General features: G+C 41.4%; 1 protein-coding gene across 9 annotated transcripts in view; it reads right to left on the bottom strand.

Annotated features, from left to right (window-relative positions):
- LCORL (ligand dependent nuclear receptor corepressor like) overlaps positions 1 to 21,611 on the bottom strand; it is a 177,697-nt gene that overhangs the window by 136,820 nt on the left and 19,266 nt on the right. The window contains exon 1 of one of the 9 annotated variants that reach the window (XM_075128014.1): positions 3,720 to 3,843. The exons of the other annotated variants lie outside the window; for them this stretch is intronic. Coding sequence (XP_074984115.1) covers positions 3,720 to 3,723 — 4 coding nt within the window. The 5' untranslated portion in view covers positions 3,724 to 3,843. Of the gene's footprint in view, positions 1 to 3,719; positions 3,844 to 21,611 lie in introns of those variants that run through there. 9 annotated transcript variants of the gene reach the window in all.

The following is a 21,611-nucleotide window of genomic DNA, read 5'->3' as shown; positions in this document are numbered from 1 at the left end:
CTGATATTTTATTTTACAAGACAGTTTTACAGGTTTTGTAATAAAAGAGAGGCCCTTAGACTGAGATAAACTCAAAAGAAAAAAAAGAAAGACACCTGTAAAGGAAAATTCTCCAGCGTCAACAGCTGACAAAAGTTAAACCTTAGTAAATATATTCTGATTATTTGTTTGGTTGTTTAACTGGTTTTCTTTTCATGCAAATACGTAGACATGTGGTGGATTTCTGGTGAGAAAGATTAGAGTTAATTTTTGTGTGACTACTGTAAACCAATTTGTCAAAGCTCTCTGTGAATACTATGATTCTTTGAAGAGAGGTGATAGGTGGTTTTGTCTTGGGGGTTGCAACACCAGATTTCCAGAGGGTAAACGCCTTAAAAATGTGCACTTTAAGGGTTAACCTATAGCTCAAAACAAAGGTGACTAGGTGTGAATATAAAGTTGTGCAGACAAAGTGGTGTAAAAGGGACTGCACAGAGTTTGAGGGGGGGTGATGTTGGGATAAGAAGAGGCTTGCACAACAGTTGCTGGAGAAACAAAAGAGGGCTCAGTATTTAGGGGATAAACAGACAGCACCCAAAGAGTTATAGGTCATAGATTCTAAGGCCAGAAGCGACCACTATGATCATCTAGTATGACCTCTTCTGGGAATTATTTTGGGGAAGTAACATAATAGAGATCATAGATCATCTCTTTTTAGAAAAATATCCAATCTTGATTTAAAAGGGTCAGTGATGGAGAATTCACCATGATTCATGGTAAATTGTTCCAATAATTAATTACTCTCACTGTTAAAAATGTACACCTTATTTCCAGTCTGAATTTGTCTAGCTTCAGCTTCCAGCCATTGGATCACGTTATACCTTTCTCTGCTAGAATGAAGAACCCATTGTTAAATATATTTGTTTGCCACATAGATTAGACTAATCAAATCACCCCATAATCTTCTCTTTGCTAAACTAAATAGATCGAAGGAGCTCAGTCTATGATTAGAAATTGTACTTTATAGTTCTTTAATCATTCTCGTGACTCTTCTCTGAACCCTCTCCAGTTTATCAACATCCTTCTTGAATTGCAGGCACCTGAACTGGACACAGTATTTCAGCAATGGCTACACCAGCACCAAATATAGATATAAAATCTCAATACTCCTACATTAGAGTCTCCGGTTTATGTATCCCATGACTGCATTAGCTCTTCTGGCCAAAGCATTGCAGTGGGAATTCATGTTCAGATGATTATGCACAATTACATCCAAATCTTTTTCAGTCATTGCTTCCCAGGATAGAGTCCCCCATTCTGTAAGTCTGGCCTACATTCCTCGTTCCTAGATGTATACATTTAGCCATATTAAAACTGATATTGTTTGCTTGCGCACAGTTTAATCAAGCGATCTAGATAGCTTTGTATCAGTGACCTGCCCCCTTTGTTATTTACAACTTCCCCAATTTTTAGTCATCTGCAAACTTTCAGTGATGATTTTGTTTTCATCCAGCTCATTGTTAGAGATGTTAAACAGCACAAGGCCAAGCACCAAACCCTGCGGGACCTCACTAGAACAGATTACTCAGAAACGATTTCTCACTTAGTTATATTTTGAGACCTATCAGTAAGCCATCTTTTAATTCATTTAATGTGTGCCGTGTTAGTTTTATATCATTGGTTTCCTTTTTTCAATCAAAATGTCCTGCAGCACCAAGTCAAAAGCCTTACAGAAGTCTCGGTATATTACATCCAACGCTATTACCTTTATAAATCAAACTTGGAGAGAGAGATCAAGTTAGTTTGACAAGATCTATTTTCCATAAAACCATGTTGATTTACATTAATTAATTAATTTACATTAATTAGTTCACTATTAACCAGGTCCCATATCAGCTTCTCCATTAACTTGCCTGGGTGACAGCCTATAATTACCCAGGTCATCCTGTTAAAAATTCACACAAACATTAGCTTTCTTTCAGTTTTCTGGAACTTCCCCAGTGCTCCAAGACTTACTGAAAATCATCATTAACAGTCCAGCAGCTCCTAAGCCACCTTTTCTAAAATTCTTGATCTGGACCTATTGACTTAGAAGCTACTAAAGTTAGTCATGTGTGTTTGACATCCTCCAGAGATATAAATGGAATGGGAAAAAAAGAGTGTTATCATCATACACTGAGACTGTATCATCTGCTTTTTCACTCAAATATAGAATATTGATAGAAAACTCAGCCTTTTCTGCATTAATACTGATGATCCTACCATTTCCACCTCACAATGGACCACTGTCAGGATTCTTTTTGTTCCTAATATATTTTAAAAAATCCTTATTATGCCTAACTCTACTGGCCATAGATTTTTCCTTGTGTTCACGGGCTTCCCTTATCAATTTTCTGTACTTCCCAACTTCTGATTTATATTCATTACTATCAGCTTTCCCTTTCTTCCATTCATACGTATATATTAATTTTTACAGTTGCCTTCACTTCCCCGCTAAAGCAGGTTGGTTTTTTATTCAGCATAATCTTCTTCCTCAATTAGTGGACCTATTGCTTTTGGGGCATCTAGTAATTGAGAATCATTTAAGAACTTATTCACATTTTTCTGATTAAATTCTTCCTCCCAGCTGATTTGGCTCACAATTGTTTTCAGCTTTGTGAAATTGGCCCTATTAAAACACCAAGTAAATATGCTACTGGGCTGGACTCTATTTTGTCTGCACATTTATAAATGTAAAAAAGTCATGATCACTTGTACTAAGCCACCATATTAGTTTTTAGTTCTGTGATAAGTTTCTCTTTATCTTTTAGGACAAGGTCTAAGATAGAATTCCTCTGTATTGGTTGCAACACTTTTTGCGTTACCCAATGCCAACATCGTGAGAGATCCTGATGAACTCTTTCAGTATCTATTGTACCCCAACTTACGAGGTTTCATCCCGCAAGTTTATAAAATGATGAAACAAACTATCTTGGAAGTATGCAAAAGAATGCCACACAGTTTCCGGCAATATATACATCGTTTATAGCCTGTTTCATCATGGCTTATGCCTGCTTAGAACTATAACACCAACAAGGGAGGTTGCAAGAGTGTTGTCCGTGTCACGATACAGACTCAGTGATATTTGTAAGACAGGAGGAAGAATGGAACCCCCCTCTGGAAGATTTAGGAGACCTCACAAGTGACATCCCACCAAAGAAGCACATCATGAAGTTGGTGTCAGCACCTCCAAAACATGCAAATACAAACTGTCAGGAGGAAAGCCCTGTATGAAAGTCAAAGGATCACCTTCAATGTAATAAACTGTGAAAAGAGACTGACAGCTTGAAAGATCTAGTTCTGGACTATAGTATAAACCTAGGGAAGAACACCCCTAAAGAGACAGAGGCACAGCAGCCCTCTAAAGTAACACCTGATGTCACCATGGATCAACTAGGAAGCCTATATAAATCTGGCCCTACACTAGTCTGCTGCAGCTTTAGACTTTTTCTTTTTTTTTGGGGGGGGGGGGGGGGAGGGGGGGAAGAGAGAGGAAGAGAAGAGAAGATGGTAGGGACTGAAAGATAAGTGTTTGCATTCCAAAGATTTGTATTCAACATTATACTTTTTAAAAGTCTGATATTCTTCTAGACTCTTCTGAAACTTGTGTTTTTATTCTGATCTGATCCAGAGTAGAGGTTATAGCTTAGTAAACAATAATGTATAACCACGCTAAGCTTACAAATAGACAAAATACATACTCATCACTGCTCATTTATCAGTTTCTGGTGCATCGCATTTCGTATCACTCTTCTACTCCAATATTTTCATTGACTGAAAGCCTTCTGGGGCAGGGATGATGTCCACATCCAATACCTATTTTTTACTACAATGAAGAAAAGGATTTTTAGAAAAAGTTATGGCCTCTCTATCCCAACAGGGGAAGAGGACCTTGAGGCTCATGGATAATTCTTTGGGACCTGAGCTATTCCTTGTGCACTCACTGTGTCAACAGAAGTTTTGTAAGGATGGCATGGAATTTAACAGAGAAAAAACTAGTTTGTCCCAGTTTAAGGCATTTTCTATTTTACGAACGATTAGTGCACAGCACATTGTGTTTAGTTTGTTACATATAAAACTTGTGGTTACATAAGAGATTTGGATGTTAATTTAGGATTGTACAAATAAAATAAAACTTCAGTGGGCACACTACTAAAATATGTAATTAAAATACTAAACATCAGAATGTCTGTATATATTTTGGTTCAATATTTTCTCAAAAAGTTATACATCAACTCTTTTCTGTTTTCATTTTAATACAAACAAGTCAAAAACCATTTTGATTATATGAAAGTAATAATACAGAGTTGCAGGCTTGAAGCATCAAGCAGTCAAAAACATGCAGAGTTGCAGACAACTGGTCCAGATCCATTTGGCCATCCAGCATTCTGTAGCAGAAGACCAACTTTGAAGTAGCGGATAGACTGAGCCTATTCCTCAATTTTGAATAGATGTATCTATGCTTGCTTAGCGGATAGACTGAGCCTATTCCTCAATTTTGAATAGATGTATCTATGCTTGCTTAACTTGCTGGATACAGCAACTGCACCAGCAGTTCTACTGAGTACGACTGAAGAATGAAGATACTCTGATTTTTCCACAATGTCACAGAGGAAACTTTTTCCTTGATAGCAGATGAAAATATTGATTTAAAATATTAATTTAATGCAAGAGGGCTTTGCCTTGCAATTTTTTTTTGTTCAGCTGACAATTTCTTTCCTGCATATTTTGGATGAAGGAGGTTGGCCAACATGTGTACAGGAGTAATTGCCCCATTAAATCTCTTTTTGTACTTTAGCCTTGCATGGAGCAAGACCTTCATTTTTCATTAGATACAACCATACTTCACATGCAACAGCAATCGTTGATGTGTCCCTTTGGAGCATCAAGTGGCACAGCAACTGGTTTCAACTGACCAAGTTTTTTGCTTCTCAGAAAAATCCCTTGATTATTAATTATACAGAACACCGTCTTCATGTTCCGTCTCAAGATCACTCACAATCCTAAAATAATGCAGCCGATTTTTAACATGGTTTCCAGGCATATTATTTGACTGTTCCAGTGTGTGTCACCAGGGATTTGGGGTTTTACAGATCATTGGCATTCTTTTAATGAGGCTCCAGCCTGATGGGGATTACAAACACACTTTTGTAAATCTACATGTTTTATCAAACCACTTGGGATTAGGTCTTGTCCGAGTAGATTTAGCCAATGTGATACACATCCATGTGTAACCAAAATGTTGTCATCTTGATCCAGATCACTTTTCATACTTTGCGCCTTTTCCCTTATCTTGTACTAACACTTTTCCATGTAATCTCTTGCATGCTTCCACCCTCAAGCCACCAGTAACTGTATCAGTTCATCTGCTACTGGCTTTTGACTGGGTGACTTGTAGCTTGGTTTTAGATAGCTGATCATTGCCTGAAGAGCTGGAAGCACAATAACCTAAGACACTATTACAGCCATTTAAAAAAAAAAAATGCAATCTGCAATTTGTCTGAAAATTGTGTTTCAGTTCTGGAGCTGTTTTTGCTACAAACATATCCATTTGTGTCTGAAAAACCATACTTCCTCCTCATTGTCTCTCGCCAACCTGGATCTGCGTTCATTTGATGTATTTGGCAAAGGCAATGCAATTTTAACAGTACCTTCATCCGCAGAGTCTGACTCTAACACTTGTGTAAATTTAGCCAACAGCAGTGGTTCTGGTGTGTCTTTTTACAAACTGCAGCAGCCAAAACTAAATGTTTCCTCATATGGTCTGCCTTCCCACTCACTTTTTTTTTTTGCAGTTTTTGCCTCAGATTCTTTTCCATCTTCATGAACTTTCTCAAAATAACCATGAATTGGGTCAAGTGGCCTTCCACCTTTGCTCATGTTGAAATATTTTGACTTGGGTTACTACACTTGGAGTTCAGTTACGGCAACTACACTCCAACCAGCCATATCAAGAGAAGAGTACTGACCTAGACAGCTTAGCAATTGACCTCAAAAAACAAAACTTCTGATTTTGGAAATTCCCCTTATTTTTCCAAGCAAACATGCAATTTTCACTGCTAAACAAAGAAGGGGAATTCCCAGATTCAGACGTTTCTATTTGAAATAGCCAAGGCCATAGCATACAGCTTTAGATTGAGGTTTTTCTGCATTTTATTTCAATCATTTAAAATTAAACCAAGTATATTACTACAAAATGATCTGCTAAACATTTTTCAGTAATATTCATTCGTATAGTCTAATAATTTTGTTTTTCCAGTTTAAATTATTTAATCAGTGCCCTGTCCTAAAATAGATTTTCCCAGGTAATTGACAACCCTGATAAGAATTCATTACTTGGCATAAATTTATCTGCCCAAGTTTCTGAAACTTGCTTTTCCCATTTAATAGATAAGCTCTATATTCCCTCCTCCCCCTTTTTTGGGCTGTTTTATGACTCTCTATATTTATGTTACTCTTCTAGGAAAATGATACTGAAATTTAGGACATTCCATTTGATAAATGCATGTGTTTTTCCCAGTTATGTTTGAAAACAGAACTGTAGATCCAAAAGGACATTTAAAGCAGAGGTCCCCAAAGTGTTGAGCACGCCCCCCTTGGAGGGGGGGGGGGCACAGAGGAACATTCAGGGGGGCGCAGCATGGCCTGGGCCAGGCCACACAGGGATCGAGCGCCACCCAGCCCTGCTTCACTCCCAGTTCCGCTCCAGCCCCCACCCATGGCCACACACCTGGCCCTCAACCACGCCTCTGTTCCCAGCCCCAGATCCACCCCCCAGCCTCAGCCCCTTTACCTTGTCCATGACCTCCCCACTCCACCCAGGAACTGTGTCCACACTCCCAGCCCCGGGAGTGCAGGGGAGTGTAGACAGGGTAAGGGGAGGGTGCACAATCCTGAAAAGTTTGGGGACCACTGATTTAAAGAGTGAAACTGCAGTATATAAAAATACAGTAACTCCTCACTTAACATCCTCCTGCTTAATGTTGTTTCAAAGGTACGTCGCTGTCTCAATTAGGGAACATGCTCATTTAAAGTTGTACAATGCTCCCTTATAACGTCCTTGGGCTGCCTGCTCTGTGCACTGCATGTAAGATTTTGTGGAAGAGCAGCGACTTTACAAGGGAGCATTGCACGAGTTCCTCTTCTCCGCCACTTCTCCCTCCCTCCCAGCACTTCCCCCACCGCTTAGGACTTTCTGGGAGGGAGGGGCAGGAGCGAGGAAGTGCCGCATCTCCTCTCTTCCCCCTCCCTCCCAGAAATCCTAAGCCCACCAAACAGCTGTTTGGCAGAGCTTAGGACTTTCTGGGGGCGCGGAAGGAGTGGGGATGCGGCGTGCTCTGGAGAGGAGGAGGAGTGCAGGTGCGAAGAGGTAGGCTTGGAGTAGAGTGGGGACGGGAAGAGGCGGGCCTGGAGCATCCCCTGGCAAAGTGGGCACCTATTCTTCTCCAGGTAAGCTGCCACTGCTGCTGCAAAGGTGCTTCCTAGCGTCCTTGCCTGCAGCAGGCTGTGCCTGTGTGGGGTAAGCCAACGGCACTTCCCCAACCACAGTACAGTACAGTACTATACAGTATATAATGCCTTTTGTCTGCCCCCCAAAAATTTCCTTGGAACCTAACCCCCAGCATTTACATTAAATCTTATGAGAAAATTGGATTAGTTTAACATCGTTTCATTTAAAGTTTCATTTTTCAGGAACATAACTACAACGTTAAGTGAGGAGTTACTGTACCGTCCACAATTTTCGAAGAAACAAAAGAGAGCACTTTAATTTTCTGAGCAAAGTGAATGGGATGAGCAGAACCTAAGGGAAAATTTGTATACACTTTAAACAAGTTTAGCAAGTTAAATATGAATTTTTCAATAAAGTTGCAATGTACCAAGATAAAGTCACAGTAATCTTGAGGCTAATTTCTACAGGACTGCAAAATTTAACAAGTGATCTTTAAAATATAATTAGGAAAATCCACAGAATAGGCTTAAGATTAATAAAGTTGTGCTGTCTACTTCCAAACAGAGAATTAAAATAAAACTTCTATCTTCCATTAACGTGTACTGCAAGTTTCCCCTCTTTTTTACATTTATTTTTGGTTTGGTTAACAGACTGGACTAATACTCAAAAATGTAACTTCTGCCTCTGCAACAGTTTCCTGTGTGACCCTGGACGACTCATTTAATCTCTGTTCCTCAGCTGTAAAAATCTATTTTAAATACTCAAGACCCTCATTATGATAGGAGCATGTCACAATCTTTAATGTATTAATTCTCATATCCCCTCTTTGAAATGGGGATAATACTTCTGTATTTGTAAAATGCAGGGAGACCAAATGACTTGCTCAAGGTCACACAAGGTAGCCACGGTAGAGCAAGGAACTAATCGCAGGTCAGTACCCTACATACTGGGCCATCCTTCCTTACTACCACCACCACCGCCACCCCCCCCCCCTTTATCTTTTTAAATAGACAATCTGTGCTCTGAAGTTCTCACCGATACACACACACACAGAGTGCTCAGCACAATCAGGTCCTGATTGAGTTGTGGCATCCAGGCACTATTTTATAAAATCATTTTGGCATGAATTATAATTTTATAGTACATGGGGTGTACTTTGCCCTTATTTTCATACTGGGGAAGACAACTTGTGAGAAATTTGTATATGAGTCTCAAAATAAATGAGGTGCATTTAAGTAAAAAAATACCATGCATATCACATCTGTCCAATCATTTAATCTCTCCTTGTTAAAAAGTGCTTACTCACCTTGTGCAGTGACTGGAATTTTGAGATTTATGCCCTTGTGGGTGCTCCACTTCAGGTACGCATGCAGCCTGAGACTTTGATTGGAGATTTTTGGTAGCAATGCCCATTCGGCCCATGCACACTCTCCACATAGTCTCATGTCCCATATCAAATCTATATAGGGCTGTGCAGGCAAATTACCCTCAGTTCCTTCTCTACCACAAAGTCCCAACAAAGGAAACTCTGAAGCAGACAGGAAGGAGGATGGGTAAGGGAGCATACATAGAGACACACATCTCAAAGAACTCCATTTACTGTGCAAGTTAAGTAGCCTCTACTTCTTAGAGTAGCCTCCTTGTGAGTGCTCCACTTCAGGTGACTCCTTAGCAGTAACCCCTTAAGGTGGCAGGAGGCTCAGAACACAGTCCAGCATCCAATCTAGCAATTAGCAACTGGCATGTCCTTGTGTAGAACAGACAGACAGACCGTCATCTAGCAGAATGTGCAATCACTTGTAGGGGAAGCTGAATATCAAACCATAACAGGTAATACATCTAGAGATCCATTTTAAAAGTCTCTGAATAGAGATAGTAGATCCCCTAGACCTAGCCACAACAGAAACAGTCTAGAAGACTTCCTGAATGGTCTGGTTCTAGTCAAGCCAAAGGCCACTGCCCTCTTAACAGTACATGGAAGGTAGCTTCCTGTGTAGACTGATGTAGCTCACGAAAGAAAACTGAAAGGTGCATAGTCTGGCTAATATGAAATTCAGAAAAAAAATACCTTCAGTAAGAGTTTTGGATGGGTCATAATGATCACTTATTTTGTTCTCCAAGGAGAAGGTAAGGAACTATCATTAGAGCCCTCTCTCCCCAACCCTTTGCATAGAAGTGATGACCACCAAAAAGGCCATCTTAATAGACAAATGTAACTGAGCCACTAGCTGTGTGCTCTAAAAGGGTTGTTTTATGAGACAGTTAAGAACAAGGGTGAGATCTCAACATGTAGCAGAATCTCTAAGTTTGCAGAAAAAGATCTGCAAGACCATTCAGAAATCTCCCTCTGGTCAGATATGTGAAAACTGAGAAACCTACTGGTGAGTGTCTCTAAGTGCACCTTGATGGAATGGGGACAGAGACCGAGAAATAGAGACACACTTCCCCCCATGTTTTCAATTCCAACAGCTAAACCAAGACTGAAAAGAGATGACTGGACAGGTGAAAGATGACGGAAGTTACAAAGATGATAGAGTCTCCATTTGCGGAGATAAGCATGTCTTGTGGATTCCTTCCTGCTAACAAACAGCATAAATTGTACTCCCAATGACAGGATTCCTCTAGTCCTGAAAACCATTGAGGAGACATAATTGAAGTTGCAGATGTTCAAAATGTGGTGAATTGTTCAACCTGCATTCTGAGACAGTCAAGAATTGACCAGGAGCCACCAGAGAGCAAGAGGTCAGTCTGATGAGGTAAGGAAGCCAAACTTGTCTTAAGTTGCTGCAATCAAAATGACCCTGGCTTGGTCCAGCTTGACCTTGTTGAGAACATTTAAAAGCAATGGAGTTGGTGGATACATGTGAAAGACCCTTGTAATGAGGAAAGCGTCTCCTAAAGATTGGGAATCAAATCCTCCTCTGGAACAGAATTTTCTGCACTTTGTGTTTGCTGCAGTGGCGAAAAGGTCAACCTCTGGAAACCCTTCCCCCCCAGCTAGAAGTATTTTTTTTGAGGACTCAAGAGTCCAACTCTCATTTGTAATTTAGGGGGAAATTTCTGCTGATGCCATCTGCAATGATGTACTGCATACCTAAGAAGTAAGAAGCCAAGATGACACTCTGGTTGGCTGTGCGTCAATTCCTGAGGTTTATCACCGTGGTGCAGAGCAAGGGGGAAAACAAACATACTCCTCCCAGACGACTGATACAATACATGACAGATAACATAGCTTGTATGATCTTGATTGACTTGGTTTTGATTAGGGGAAGAAAGTAGAGGCAGACATTTCTGACCAACCCCCTGAACTCCAGCAGGCTGACATATAAGCATTGTTCTTGTTGCAACCTTTTGCCCTGACCTGTGAGAGGTCCTAAATGTGCTCCCTGACCCCAGAGGGAAGCGTCTGATGTTATGACCAGAGGAGGATTCTGGATAAAGAGGATTCCTGAACAAGCCTTGGAAGGATCCTTCCACCAGGTGAGTGACTGTGGGACCCAACTGGGTACAAATACCTATTTGTTGAGACTGTGCTAGTTGGATACATAAACTCTCCAGAGCCATCCCTGGAGTCAGAGATGTAAACTGGCATTTTACGTTAAACATGCAAGCTGCCACATTTCTCAGAAGTTGCAGACAAGGTCCTTGCTTGAGCTTAACAACTGAGCTGTATTCTTTTAATAAGATTCTTTAGAGTGAGGAACCTGTTGGGAGGGAGATAAGCATTGCCTGTCACCGACTCGAGAAATACTCCTTTACAAAGTATTTGCTGTGTAGAGGCCAAAGCTGATTTCTCGATATTTATTTGTAGACCTAAACTGCAGAATAGTGAAATTCTCATTTGAACTGCCAACAGCACCTCCTGATCCATTGAGGAGCTGATCATCAACACATGGAAAGTCTGTTATTCCTAGAGGATAGTTATAGCTGCCCACCTCTCACATGATTTTTGAGAAAACCCTTGAGGTGGAAGAAAGGCCAAAGGGTAGAACTGGTACTGGTAGAAGTTGTGATAGAATGTGAGAGAAAAATCTTCTGTGAGAGGGAGTGGGGGTGGGGCCAGGGACAGCAAGGGTGGGGTGTCAGTGATGCAGCCCTCGGGCCAAAGCACTACTCCTCATGTGGCCCTCATGGTCATTTGAGTTTGAGACCCCTAAACTTTAGCACCACAACAACATAGGGTCAGCTGTTGGTGAAGACTTCTTTGCAGGCTTCACTTGATGCAGTCAGCACTGCAGCCAGGTTTGTTTCCACTGCAGTAGAGGTAAGATGAGCATCCTGGCTTCAGTTCTCTCATTTCTCATGGGAGGTACAACCAACCATTGAGGACCTACTATTTAATGGTCACAAGCTCTTCCTGAACTCCACAGATGACTCTCTTCATACCCTGAAGGACTGTAGGGCTACACTTACATTTTTGGGGATATAAATGCCTGAAAATAAAATTAAAGTTTATCAGGTGTCAACTGGTACAAAGATCCCATTCTGCTCAATTTTCCACTTTCTGTAGGCTATCTGAACTGCTGAGTTAGTCAGATTTTCTAAAATGAAACAGACAACTACCTCATCCTAGCTATTAACATCTTCCAAACACCAGTTTTGGTTGAGAGTCTAAACCACACAATAGTCTGTTTCTTGCTTGCGCTATGCCACCCCCTTCCTCAGTTTGGACACCGCCTTTCTATTCTAACAAGCATGGGAGGCTATAGCATCAGACAAATATGTACTGAGTCCCTGACATCTGGTTATAGAATCCAATTTACCTCCATCCTGCCCTGCCACCCCATTCCCCATCCCTCTTCAGTGACCCCTCTCAGTCAGTTGCTGAGACTAAAGATCACATTGCCCTAAGTCTAGGGGCCATAGAACCAGTTCCACTTCAACAGAAAGGAAAAAAGAGTTTTATTCAAGGTATTTTCTGATACTCAAGTAAAATGAGGGTTGGAGTTCAATACTAGGTCTCAGACAACTGAACAAAAATGTTAGACACTTGAAATTCTGGATAGTTTCCCTAGAAGCTATAATTCTCTCCCTGGAGTCCAGGGATTGGTTTTAAACTCTCAATCTCAAAGATGCCTGCCCCCGTGCCGCTCTGCTCCGCTCCAGGAAGCGGCCGGAGCCACGTCCTGGGGCAGGTGGGGGAATCTACTATGTCTTCTAGACTGTTTCTATTATGGCTAAGTCTAGGGGATCTACTATGTGTGCTGCTCTTACTGCTCCTCCAGGTACCTCCCATTGGCTGTGGTTCCCCGTTCCCGGCCAATGGGAGCTGCAGGGGGTGGAGCCTGGAACTGAGAGCAACGCAGGGAGGCGTGCCCCCCCCCCCGCGGGCCACATGTTTGTTACCCCTGTGCTAAACCAATCTTGATGCTCCTGTGGTAAAGTGTTCAATAAAATCATTAAACTTCTCTAGCTCAGGTAGCCATATTTTGACATCTGTGCCTGGTGATTCAGTATCCTGAACTCTAATGTTGCTGAAGAGTAGCTTTTACAAACAAAAAGGTCCAGATGTTTCTGGTCCTTGTTATATAGGATAGCATATTCAAAAAGCTATCTCCCCTTTCATTAAGCTGTGTTCATGACTAGAGAATTTGGAACTGGTAGGTTTTTTAAAAAAAAATCAGCATGCTTGCTGTAGGGTTGCTGCTGTCTAATTTGCCAGGTGGCCTTAGTTAGCTCAAGAAGATCTTCATTAAATCAGGAATACCACCCAGACTGAAGTAGTATGCAATATATCCAGGAGCTTTACCATTTAGCTATGGGACTTCATTTAAGTCCTACAGTGCTTCATCGTACAGAAATACTCAGCCTCAATAGCTCTCCTCCCGGGCCCGGCCTGAGGTCTCTGAAGACTGAATCTTCTTTGAAGAGGAACTCTCCGCTCTGCTGCTCTTATCCCTCTCCTTAGTCTCAGCAGGAAAATCTCAATACTTTTGGCACAGTTATAGGTCTCACTCTTAGGAGAGTGCTGGAGACCAGGGTCTTGATGCTGCTTTCACCTTGGAAGCACTCAGTGACCGTGACCATGACGTTGGTGTAGACTAGGCACTAAAAGAAGTCAAGTATCACTGTACAAGAGGGTTCTCTATACTCGAGTCCAAAGCCAGTCTTAAAGCTTGCTACATAATTAATCTATCCATCCTTAATTTGTTTATGGGCAAAGGCTGGGCAGGCATCTGCTAGTACTTGAAAGTGGCCTTAAAAGGTGATCCAAGAGCCATTCTTTCTTATGAATGGAGAGTGTCCTAAGATCCAGACATGTTGCGATAGGGGTTTTCAGGATCCCGGATAGTGCTTCACTAAAGAGTATGTGAAGAACAGCTGCAGTGGTGGCACTTCACCATGAAGCAACCAAGCAAGCTGGGTCTCATCTTGAGGTAGCAGGGCTGTGTGCCTGCACCCACAGGCCATGTTGAGTGAGCTGCCTCACCACAGGACCACTGTTGCTGTGCTATGGCAAAAGACTCAGGTGTGGATCCCAGGTGGGACTTGAGTTTCCACACAGCATTATAAACCAAGATTTACAATAGCTGGACCTAGGTCCCTCAGCCGTGCTAATGGGTCCATGTTGCACTACACAGTCCTCCTTATTCATGTCTGCAGCTGGACCTGCATCCACATTCCAAAGTGATCGGGCATGGACCCGAGTCACAGGGACTTAGGACCTGGGTCCTAGGACCCTACTGGAGAGTAGGTCAGGGCCCTAGGACCCAGGTCCTGAGTGCTTGTTGACCTAAGTCAGATTGATGTGTGTTGATAGAAGGAGCGCTTGCACTAAAATCTGAATCAGAGCTCGGGCTTAGTGTGCAGGATAGACATACCCTTACTGGTCCTGGAACTTCTGCAGGACTCCTATGGAGCTAGCTAGTTGTACATGGGACTGAGAGCCTGTGGAATGACAGTGCCTCAAATGGTACTGCAGAAGCAGCTGCAAATCAGCAGGAGGCTAGAAATACTCTGAGGCCTCTGAAGCCTGCTCCATTCTCTTATGTTTGTTCAAAACTCTGATGTCCCAGAAGTCTGCAATGATCTGGAGTCCCCAGACAGTTTTGGGCTGGAGGAAGGTGTTATGATTTTGGTGGAGGCTTGACTGGGAAGAGAAGCCAGAGATTCTTGTATAGTTCTCCTTGCTTCTGTGCATCTTGGCAACCTCAGGCTTCTTTCCCTGCTAGCCTGGAGAAGATTTTATCAGCTTAGTTAGTGCAATAAGAGAGCATTCTTATGCTCAGACTATAGCATGCATATCTACTTCCTTCTTATGCGAAGAGATAACTTGTTTCTTTCCAAAGCGTTTCTGCTGGAACGGTGTGCTATTTTCCCCCTTCAAAGAGATACTGCAGTTGGAATGTTTTCTTGGCTTTTCCCTTAACCAGGCACATTTGAGAGTCTGGAAAAGAACTAAGCAACATCACTAAGTTTGTCCAAAATTACCTAGAAAATTTAGCACTGCCAATTGAAAGAGTTGGGTTTTTTCTCTGACTAGCTTATATGGAAAAATGAGTATTTAAAGTCTTCAGAAGACCTGTAATGACAGATCATAAACATCCTATTACTGCTGTAAGGGGTAGAACTGTTCTAGCAGCTGTTCCCATTCATGATTCTAAGGACAGAAAGGACGATTGATCATCTAGTCTGACATGTATAATACAGGCCACAGAACTACCCTAAAGTAGTTCCCAGAGCATCTCTTTTAGGAAAACACCCAATCTGGATTTAAAAAAAAAATGGACAGTGACTGAGAATCCCCCAGAACCCTTGGTAAATTGATCCAATGCTTAATTACTTCACAATTGAAAATGTGTGCCTCATTTCGCATCTTAATTCATCTAGCTTCAGCTTTGCCACTGGATCATGTTACACCTTTCTCTACTAGACTGAAGAGCTAATTGTTAAATATTTGTTTCCCCATCTTGGTACTGTAATCAAGTCATACCTTAACCTTCTTTGTTAGGTTAAATAGAAAATATGCCTTGTAGTTGGAGCTCTTTGAGTTTCTCTACTCTTTTAATCAGTCACCTCTCACGACTCTCTGAACCCTCTCCAACTTATCAACATCCTTCATTTGTTGACACCAGAACTGGACACAGTGTTTAGGCAGTAGTTGCACCTGTGACTAATACACAGATAAAAAAGCCTCTACTCCTATTCAAGATTTCCCCCTTGTTGATGCATCCAAGGACTGCATTAACTAGCCCAGTCTAGGGGGCAAGGCCTGGCAGCAAACTAATAAAAGGTAAGTCTGGCCTTCCTCCTAAATTATTAAAAGGAAAGAACAAGGAGTCACCTTGTAAACAAGACAAGGATTTGCAGAAACATTGCTTTGCCTCTAATATAGCATTGTTTTTTAAAACAAATACAGATTCATTTAAGCCTCAGTCCTGCAATTATACCGTACCCATATGGAGGCCCATTTATGTCAATGGTGCTTCACACAGTTGCAAGGGTCTGCCCACTTCGATCCCTCTGCAAGATCAGAGCCTTTACAGGTTAGAGGCATCTTGTTTGATTGATGTGCATTTAAGAATTCTTAATTCCCCCAAAGGCACTGACAAGAATATAATTACACTTGAAAGAATCAGATTTATTGATAAAGGTCAATAAACATCACTTAAAAGGACACACGAGATATTTCCACTGATAATAAAAGATTACAGATAGGCAAAGAGAAAAATGGTGCTTGAGAACTTAAATTTGATTTAAGGATTTTTTAATTTTTTTTATATATATATTTTGACTAGGGCTGTCAAGCAATTAAAAAGTTAAATACGATTAATCGCACTGTTAAACAATAACAATACCATTTATTTAAATATTTTGGATGTTTTCTAGATTTTCAATTACACAGAATATAAAGTGTACAGTGCTCACTTTATTTTTTATACCTGCCAGATGATCTAAAGATTCATATGTCCCTTCATGTTTCAACCACCATTCAGGGGACATGCATCCATGCTGATGATGGGTGCTGCTAGATAATGACCCAAAGCAGTGCAGATCGACAGATGTTCATTTTCCATCATCCGAGTCAGATGCCACCAGCAGAAGATTGATTTTTTTTTTCCAGTGGTTCTGTTCTGTCATTTCCACATCAGAGTGTTGCTCTTTTTTTCCTGAAAGCATATTCCACACCTCGTTGCTCTCAGATTTTAGAAGGCACTGCACATTCTTAAACCTTGGGTCGAGTACCGTAGCTATCTCAGAGTGGTACCTTCTTTGCGTTTTGTCAACTCTACAATGAAAATGCTCTTAAAATAAACATGAGCTGGGTCATCATCCAAGACTGCTAACACATGAAATATATGGCAGAATGAGAGCAAGACACAGAGCAGTAGACATACAATTCTCCCCCAAGGAGTTCAGTCACAAATTTAATTAACACTTTTCTTTAAAAAAAAAAAACAAGTGCCATCAGAAGGAAGTATCTCCTTTGGAATGGTGGTCAAAGCATGAAGGGGCATACAAATACATTTCAGTTGTTATTCCATTGTTTAATTGCAATTCATTTTTTAAATCACAATTTGAATTATTTGTGTGTGTTAACTGCAATTAATCGACAGCCCTACAATCTGCAAAATTCATACAAAATAAACAAGTTCACACTAATCTGCAAACGGTTTTGGAAAAAAGGAGGAAGTTGCTCTTTTAAAAAAAAACAAACAAACTACTACAGGTTATTTATGTCACAGGATTCTGACTCTTTGGTCTTGGGCCCCTATGTGAGACTGATTAAAAACTCCCCTACAAGAAAGGCAACCTTGACATTTCAGTAGCCAATCCCAGGTGCAATGGACTCTGCCTCATGCACTCCTATGTTCAAAGGTCAGCTCTTTTCAAGAGAAGTGAAAAAAAGTACCCTGTGCGGTACAGTAACTCTGTGCAGTAACTCTGGTTCTTTGAGGTGTGTGTTACTATGGGTGCTCCACTCTAGGCACACTTGCGCCTTTGATTGGAAATTTCATAGTGTCTGTTCAGCATGTGCTTACATCCCATACAGTGCGGTGCACTGCACCATCGTTATGTAGTGTTACATAGGTGAACCACCCTCAGTTTCTTCTGTACCGCGAAGTTCCACAGCAGAGAACTTCAAAGAAGATGGGAGGGAGGTGGGTAGTGGAGCAGGCATAGGGACATAAATCTCAAAGAGCTACACAGTTACTGCACAGGATGTGTAACCTCTTTGAGCAGTAACCCTATGGGTGCTCCGCTCTAGGCGACTACTGAATAGTTCCCACTGGAGGGGGAAAGGGAGGGCTTCCAAATCTAATTTGGAACTGAAAAAAGCAGAGCCAAACATAGCATTGGAAGCAGAGTCTTGAGTTATGGCTTAAATGTTCAAAAAAGGCATGTATAGCAGTCCAAGTAGTTGCCCTACGTATTTCAGTGATAGGAACGTTTTTCAGAAAGGATACTGGAGTAGAAATAGATCTTGTTGAATGGGTTTGGACACCCAAAGGAAGCTGAAGACCCCAAGATTGATAGCAACAATTAATTCAGTCCAATATCTGTCTCAAGTCTTTGTTGACTACTGGCCCTTTAGATCTGTCCACAATACAGAAACAACGTGGAAGACTTCCTAAAAGATTTAGCCCTGCCAAGGTAAAAGGCCAGAGCACTCCTGACATCAAAGTGTGTGCATCAGCGCCTCTTCCTTACCCAACAAAGGTTTAGGGTAAGAGACTGGGAGAGGAATGGGCTGGTTAATATGGAACTGTGAAGATAATTGTATCATCAAAAGTTGGGGTGCGTGACTGTCTTTGAAAAATATTGTGAAAGCCCTTATTTCCCCAACTTGTTGAGCAGATGGGGCAGCTACCAGAAATGCAGTTTTTATCAAGTTTTTAAAAATGGAGGAGCGAGCAGGTAGTCACTGACTCAAAAGTTATTTTGTAAGGTATTTAAAAAGGAAGCTGAGGTCCCAAGTCAGGATAGGACATTTGACTTGTGAAAAGATTTCCAAGCCTCTTGAGGAACCACACTATCACTGGGTGAGTGAATACAGAAAAGCCCTCTGTCAGGCAGTGGAAGGCTATGGCAGCTGTCAGATGGACTGTAATGGGAGTTCAGTGACAACCCTGATTTTTTCAATTCCAGGATATACTCCAGTACATACGACTGTGAAGAGGACGCTGGTGGAATGTGTTTTAGGTCACCAGCAGCTGAATCTTGTCCACTGTTGCAAGTGTAAGAGCAGACTGTTTTCTTCTGTGTAATAGTACTCTTTTTACCTCCTCTGAACAGATTATTTCTAATCCTGGTAACCACTGACTAGCCATGCTTTGATGCAAAGAACTCAGATTTTCTGCCTTCTTGAAAGAGAAGATGAGGGACAGTATTAAGAGTGATTGGTGAGCAAGTCACCAGCTGAATGAGGTAAGGGAATGTCAAGATTATTACAAAAACCCTGGCATCATCTTTACTTCTAATATCAAAGTTCTGATTGAGATAAAGAATGGTGTACAGCAGACCCGATGACCACTGAAAAAGAAGGGCATTCCCCTAAGGACTGGTGACCCAGCCTGCCTCTCTAGCAGAATTGTGCACGTTTATTGTTCCTAGCTGTGGCAAACAGGTCCTAGGGAGGGGTAGAGGGATGAACCAATATCAAAATATACAGTGAAATATGATGAAATCTATTTCCCCATTTGTGATCTGAGAGAAGTGTCTGCTGAGTGTAACTGCAGACACATTCTGAGCACTGGGAGGGTAAGCTAGTTTGATGTTAATACAATTGTATATAAACCAATTCCAAAGCCTGACTGCTCCAGCGCAGAAAGGAGGGTGATCTTGCCCCTCCTTGACAGCGTATATAAAAAAAGACAGACTTCATATTTGCCCCAAATCAATGGTAGAAAATTGGAGAGAGGCATATCTGACTGCCTTGAGTAACATCAAGTTGACATATTGTTTAGAGGTGTGCACCTGCCTTGACCCATGTGACTGTCTCGAAGTGCTCTCCAACCTAAGATGGATGCATCTGTTATATCATTGGGAGAAGGCTAGACAAAAGGATCTCAACCAATTGAGGGAATTCTTCATCAAGATGGGTATGGAGAGTAACTTGTTCAGGACTGCACCTGCTCAGAGAATAAAAAAAAAAAAAAAAAAGTGTCCTGAGCCACCTTTGAAGGCAATGCATCCACAATCTTGCGTGGCCTAAGACGAAAGTACCTACTGCCTATATGTCCTAGCAGTTGTAGACTGTTCTTGACCTGTGTCTGTGGGTTGATCTGGACTGTATTGACTATACTGGATAGAGCGACAAAATTGTGCAGTGGGAGGTAGGGTCTCGCTGCTATCAAGTCAAGGTAAGCGCCTATGAATTTGTACAGGGGTCAAAGTGGATTTTTCTTTTTTTAAATTGTTCAGCTGCAGGCCCAATTTAAGGAAGATGTCTATCGCCTTGTGAGTAGCCACTGTAGGTTTTGCATAACAACCACCTTTCTGAAGCCAATCCCTTAATTCCTTTTCTGGAGAGGTGAGCTGCTGTTGACAACTTTCTAAAAGGCTCTTGGGGCAAAGGAGAGACCAAAAGGGAGTACCCTGTATTGAAACTGGTCTTGACTGTGAAACATAGAAACCTTCCATGGAAAGGGTGGATTGCTATATGGAAATATGCATGCTGAAGGGCTGTGAATCAATCCCTTTGGGTCCAATGACAAAATTATTTGTGCCTTTTTCCTCTTAGATGCCCTCAGGGAGCGTGGTGCTCAAGCAGTCACAGATTTGTATGGAGACTGGCGAAGGGTGAGGTGGGGTCCTCGCATGGATCAGAGGTTGGGTGAAGAGAGTTCTCCATCATGAGGAGATGTAGTTTGATCTTGCTGTTCTTGTCAATTCCCAAAGTACTATAACAGTCTTATAATGGAGCCGCAGGCAGTCTCCTTAGACCAGTGCTACTCAGACCTCAGTGGTGCAGGAGCCAAATTAGCAATCAACTTTACTCAGAGCCACAGTAGTGTGAATTCATTGTCTCATTTACTATTTGTTTGTATACATATATAAAAATCACAGCAAAATGACTAATTATTTTATCAATTACAATTGGTTAACATAGTAAAAGTATCCTAACTGGTTAATAATTAAATCAGTGTTTTAATATCATGTGCTACAAAGAGCCACAGAAGACACGTTTAGGAGCCACTTGTGGCTCACGAGCTTTAGTCTGTGTATCACTGCCTTAGACACTCCAGTTTATCTTGCCACCCAGGCAAGATAGACGATATGATAAGTGGTCATGTACACAAAATAAAATCACAAAATATTCAGGTTGCTTCCAGTCCCAAAAAAACAGTCACTTATCCCAGATCAACTTAGATCTCACACAGACAACACTGGTAACCAATCCTGTAATAAACTAACTAAAGGTCTATTAAACTAGGAAAAAAGTGTTATTTACAGGTTAAAGCAGGCAAACTGAACTCATTTGTGGGTGTTATAGTTACCACATCTGTCACCTTTTGAAATCTGTTAGCAATGAACATCTTTTCAGGGCTAATCCAGGCCAAGTAGCATGGGGATGTCTATGCTTATGTTTAGGAATCCTTGCCCCTCAGAGTGCAGACAATATAAAAGTAGATTCAGTTTCTCCATGTCAGGGATTTTTATCCCCTTCTTTCCAGAGTTCAAACTGATGGGATGAGTTCATGAATAGGTCTCTCCTTCCTTGAGGGAGATAAGAATGCAATCAAAGTCTCAGTCGTCTGATGCTACAAAACATATCAATTGCCTTCAATGGGCCATTCTTGTATACAAGGCGGGCACTATCATCTTAAAATCAATGCTCCTCCCATTTGCTGAATTACACAATTAGAGAGGTTTACAATGCAAACACTTAATATAACTTTATGCCATTGGCTATAGAGACAATAAGTGAGATCAATATATGCAACATCCTACAAGCACTTTATGCAGTCTGAAGTGAACACACACTCTTATCAACTTAACCTCCAATATCTATTTGGACAACACTAACACACAGATAAACAAGACAAATTTCCAGCGATGCATTTGTAAGTATTCAGTGAGGCCTGAGGCACCTGGTCTACCAGCATTGCAGGTGTATAACTCCTCAAAAAGAGTGCAGAGTGGCTTTGGAGTCTTAATGTGTGGAGAGACTTGTCCATGCTCTCCACAAACAAACAAA

The sequence above is a fragment of the Caretta caretta genome, chromosome 4 (genome assembly GCF_965140235.1).
Source record: "Caretta caretta isolate rCarCar2 chromosome 4, rCarCar1.hap1, whole genome shotgun sequence".
Lineage (NCBI taxonomy): Eukaryota > Metazoa > Chordata > Testudines > Cheloniidae > Caretta > Caretta caretta.
The sequence above is the reverse complement of the archived record's forward strand: the minus strand, read 5'-3'. Positions and strand labels throughout refer to the sequence as shown.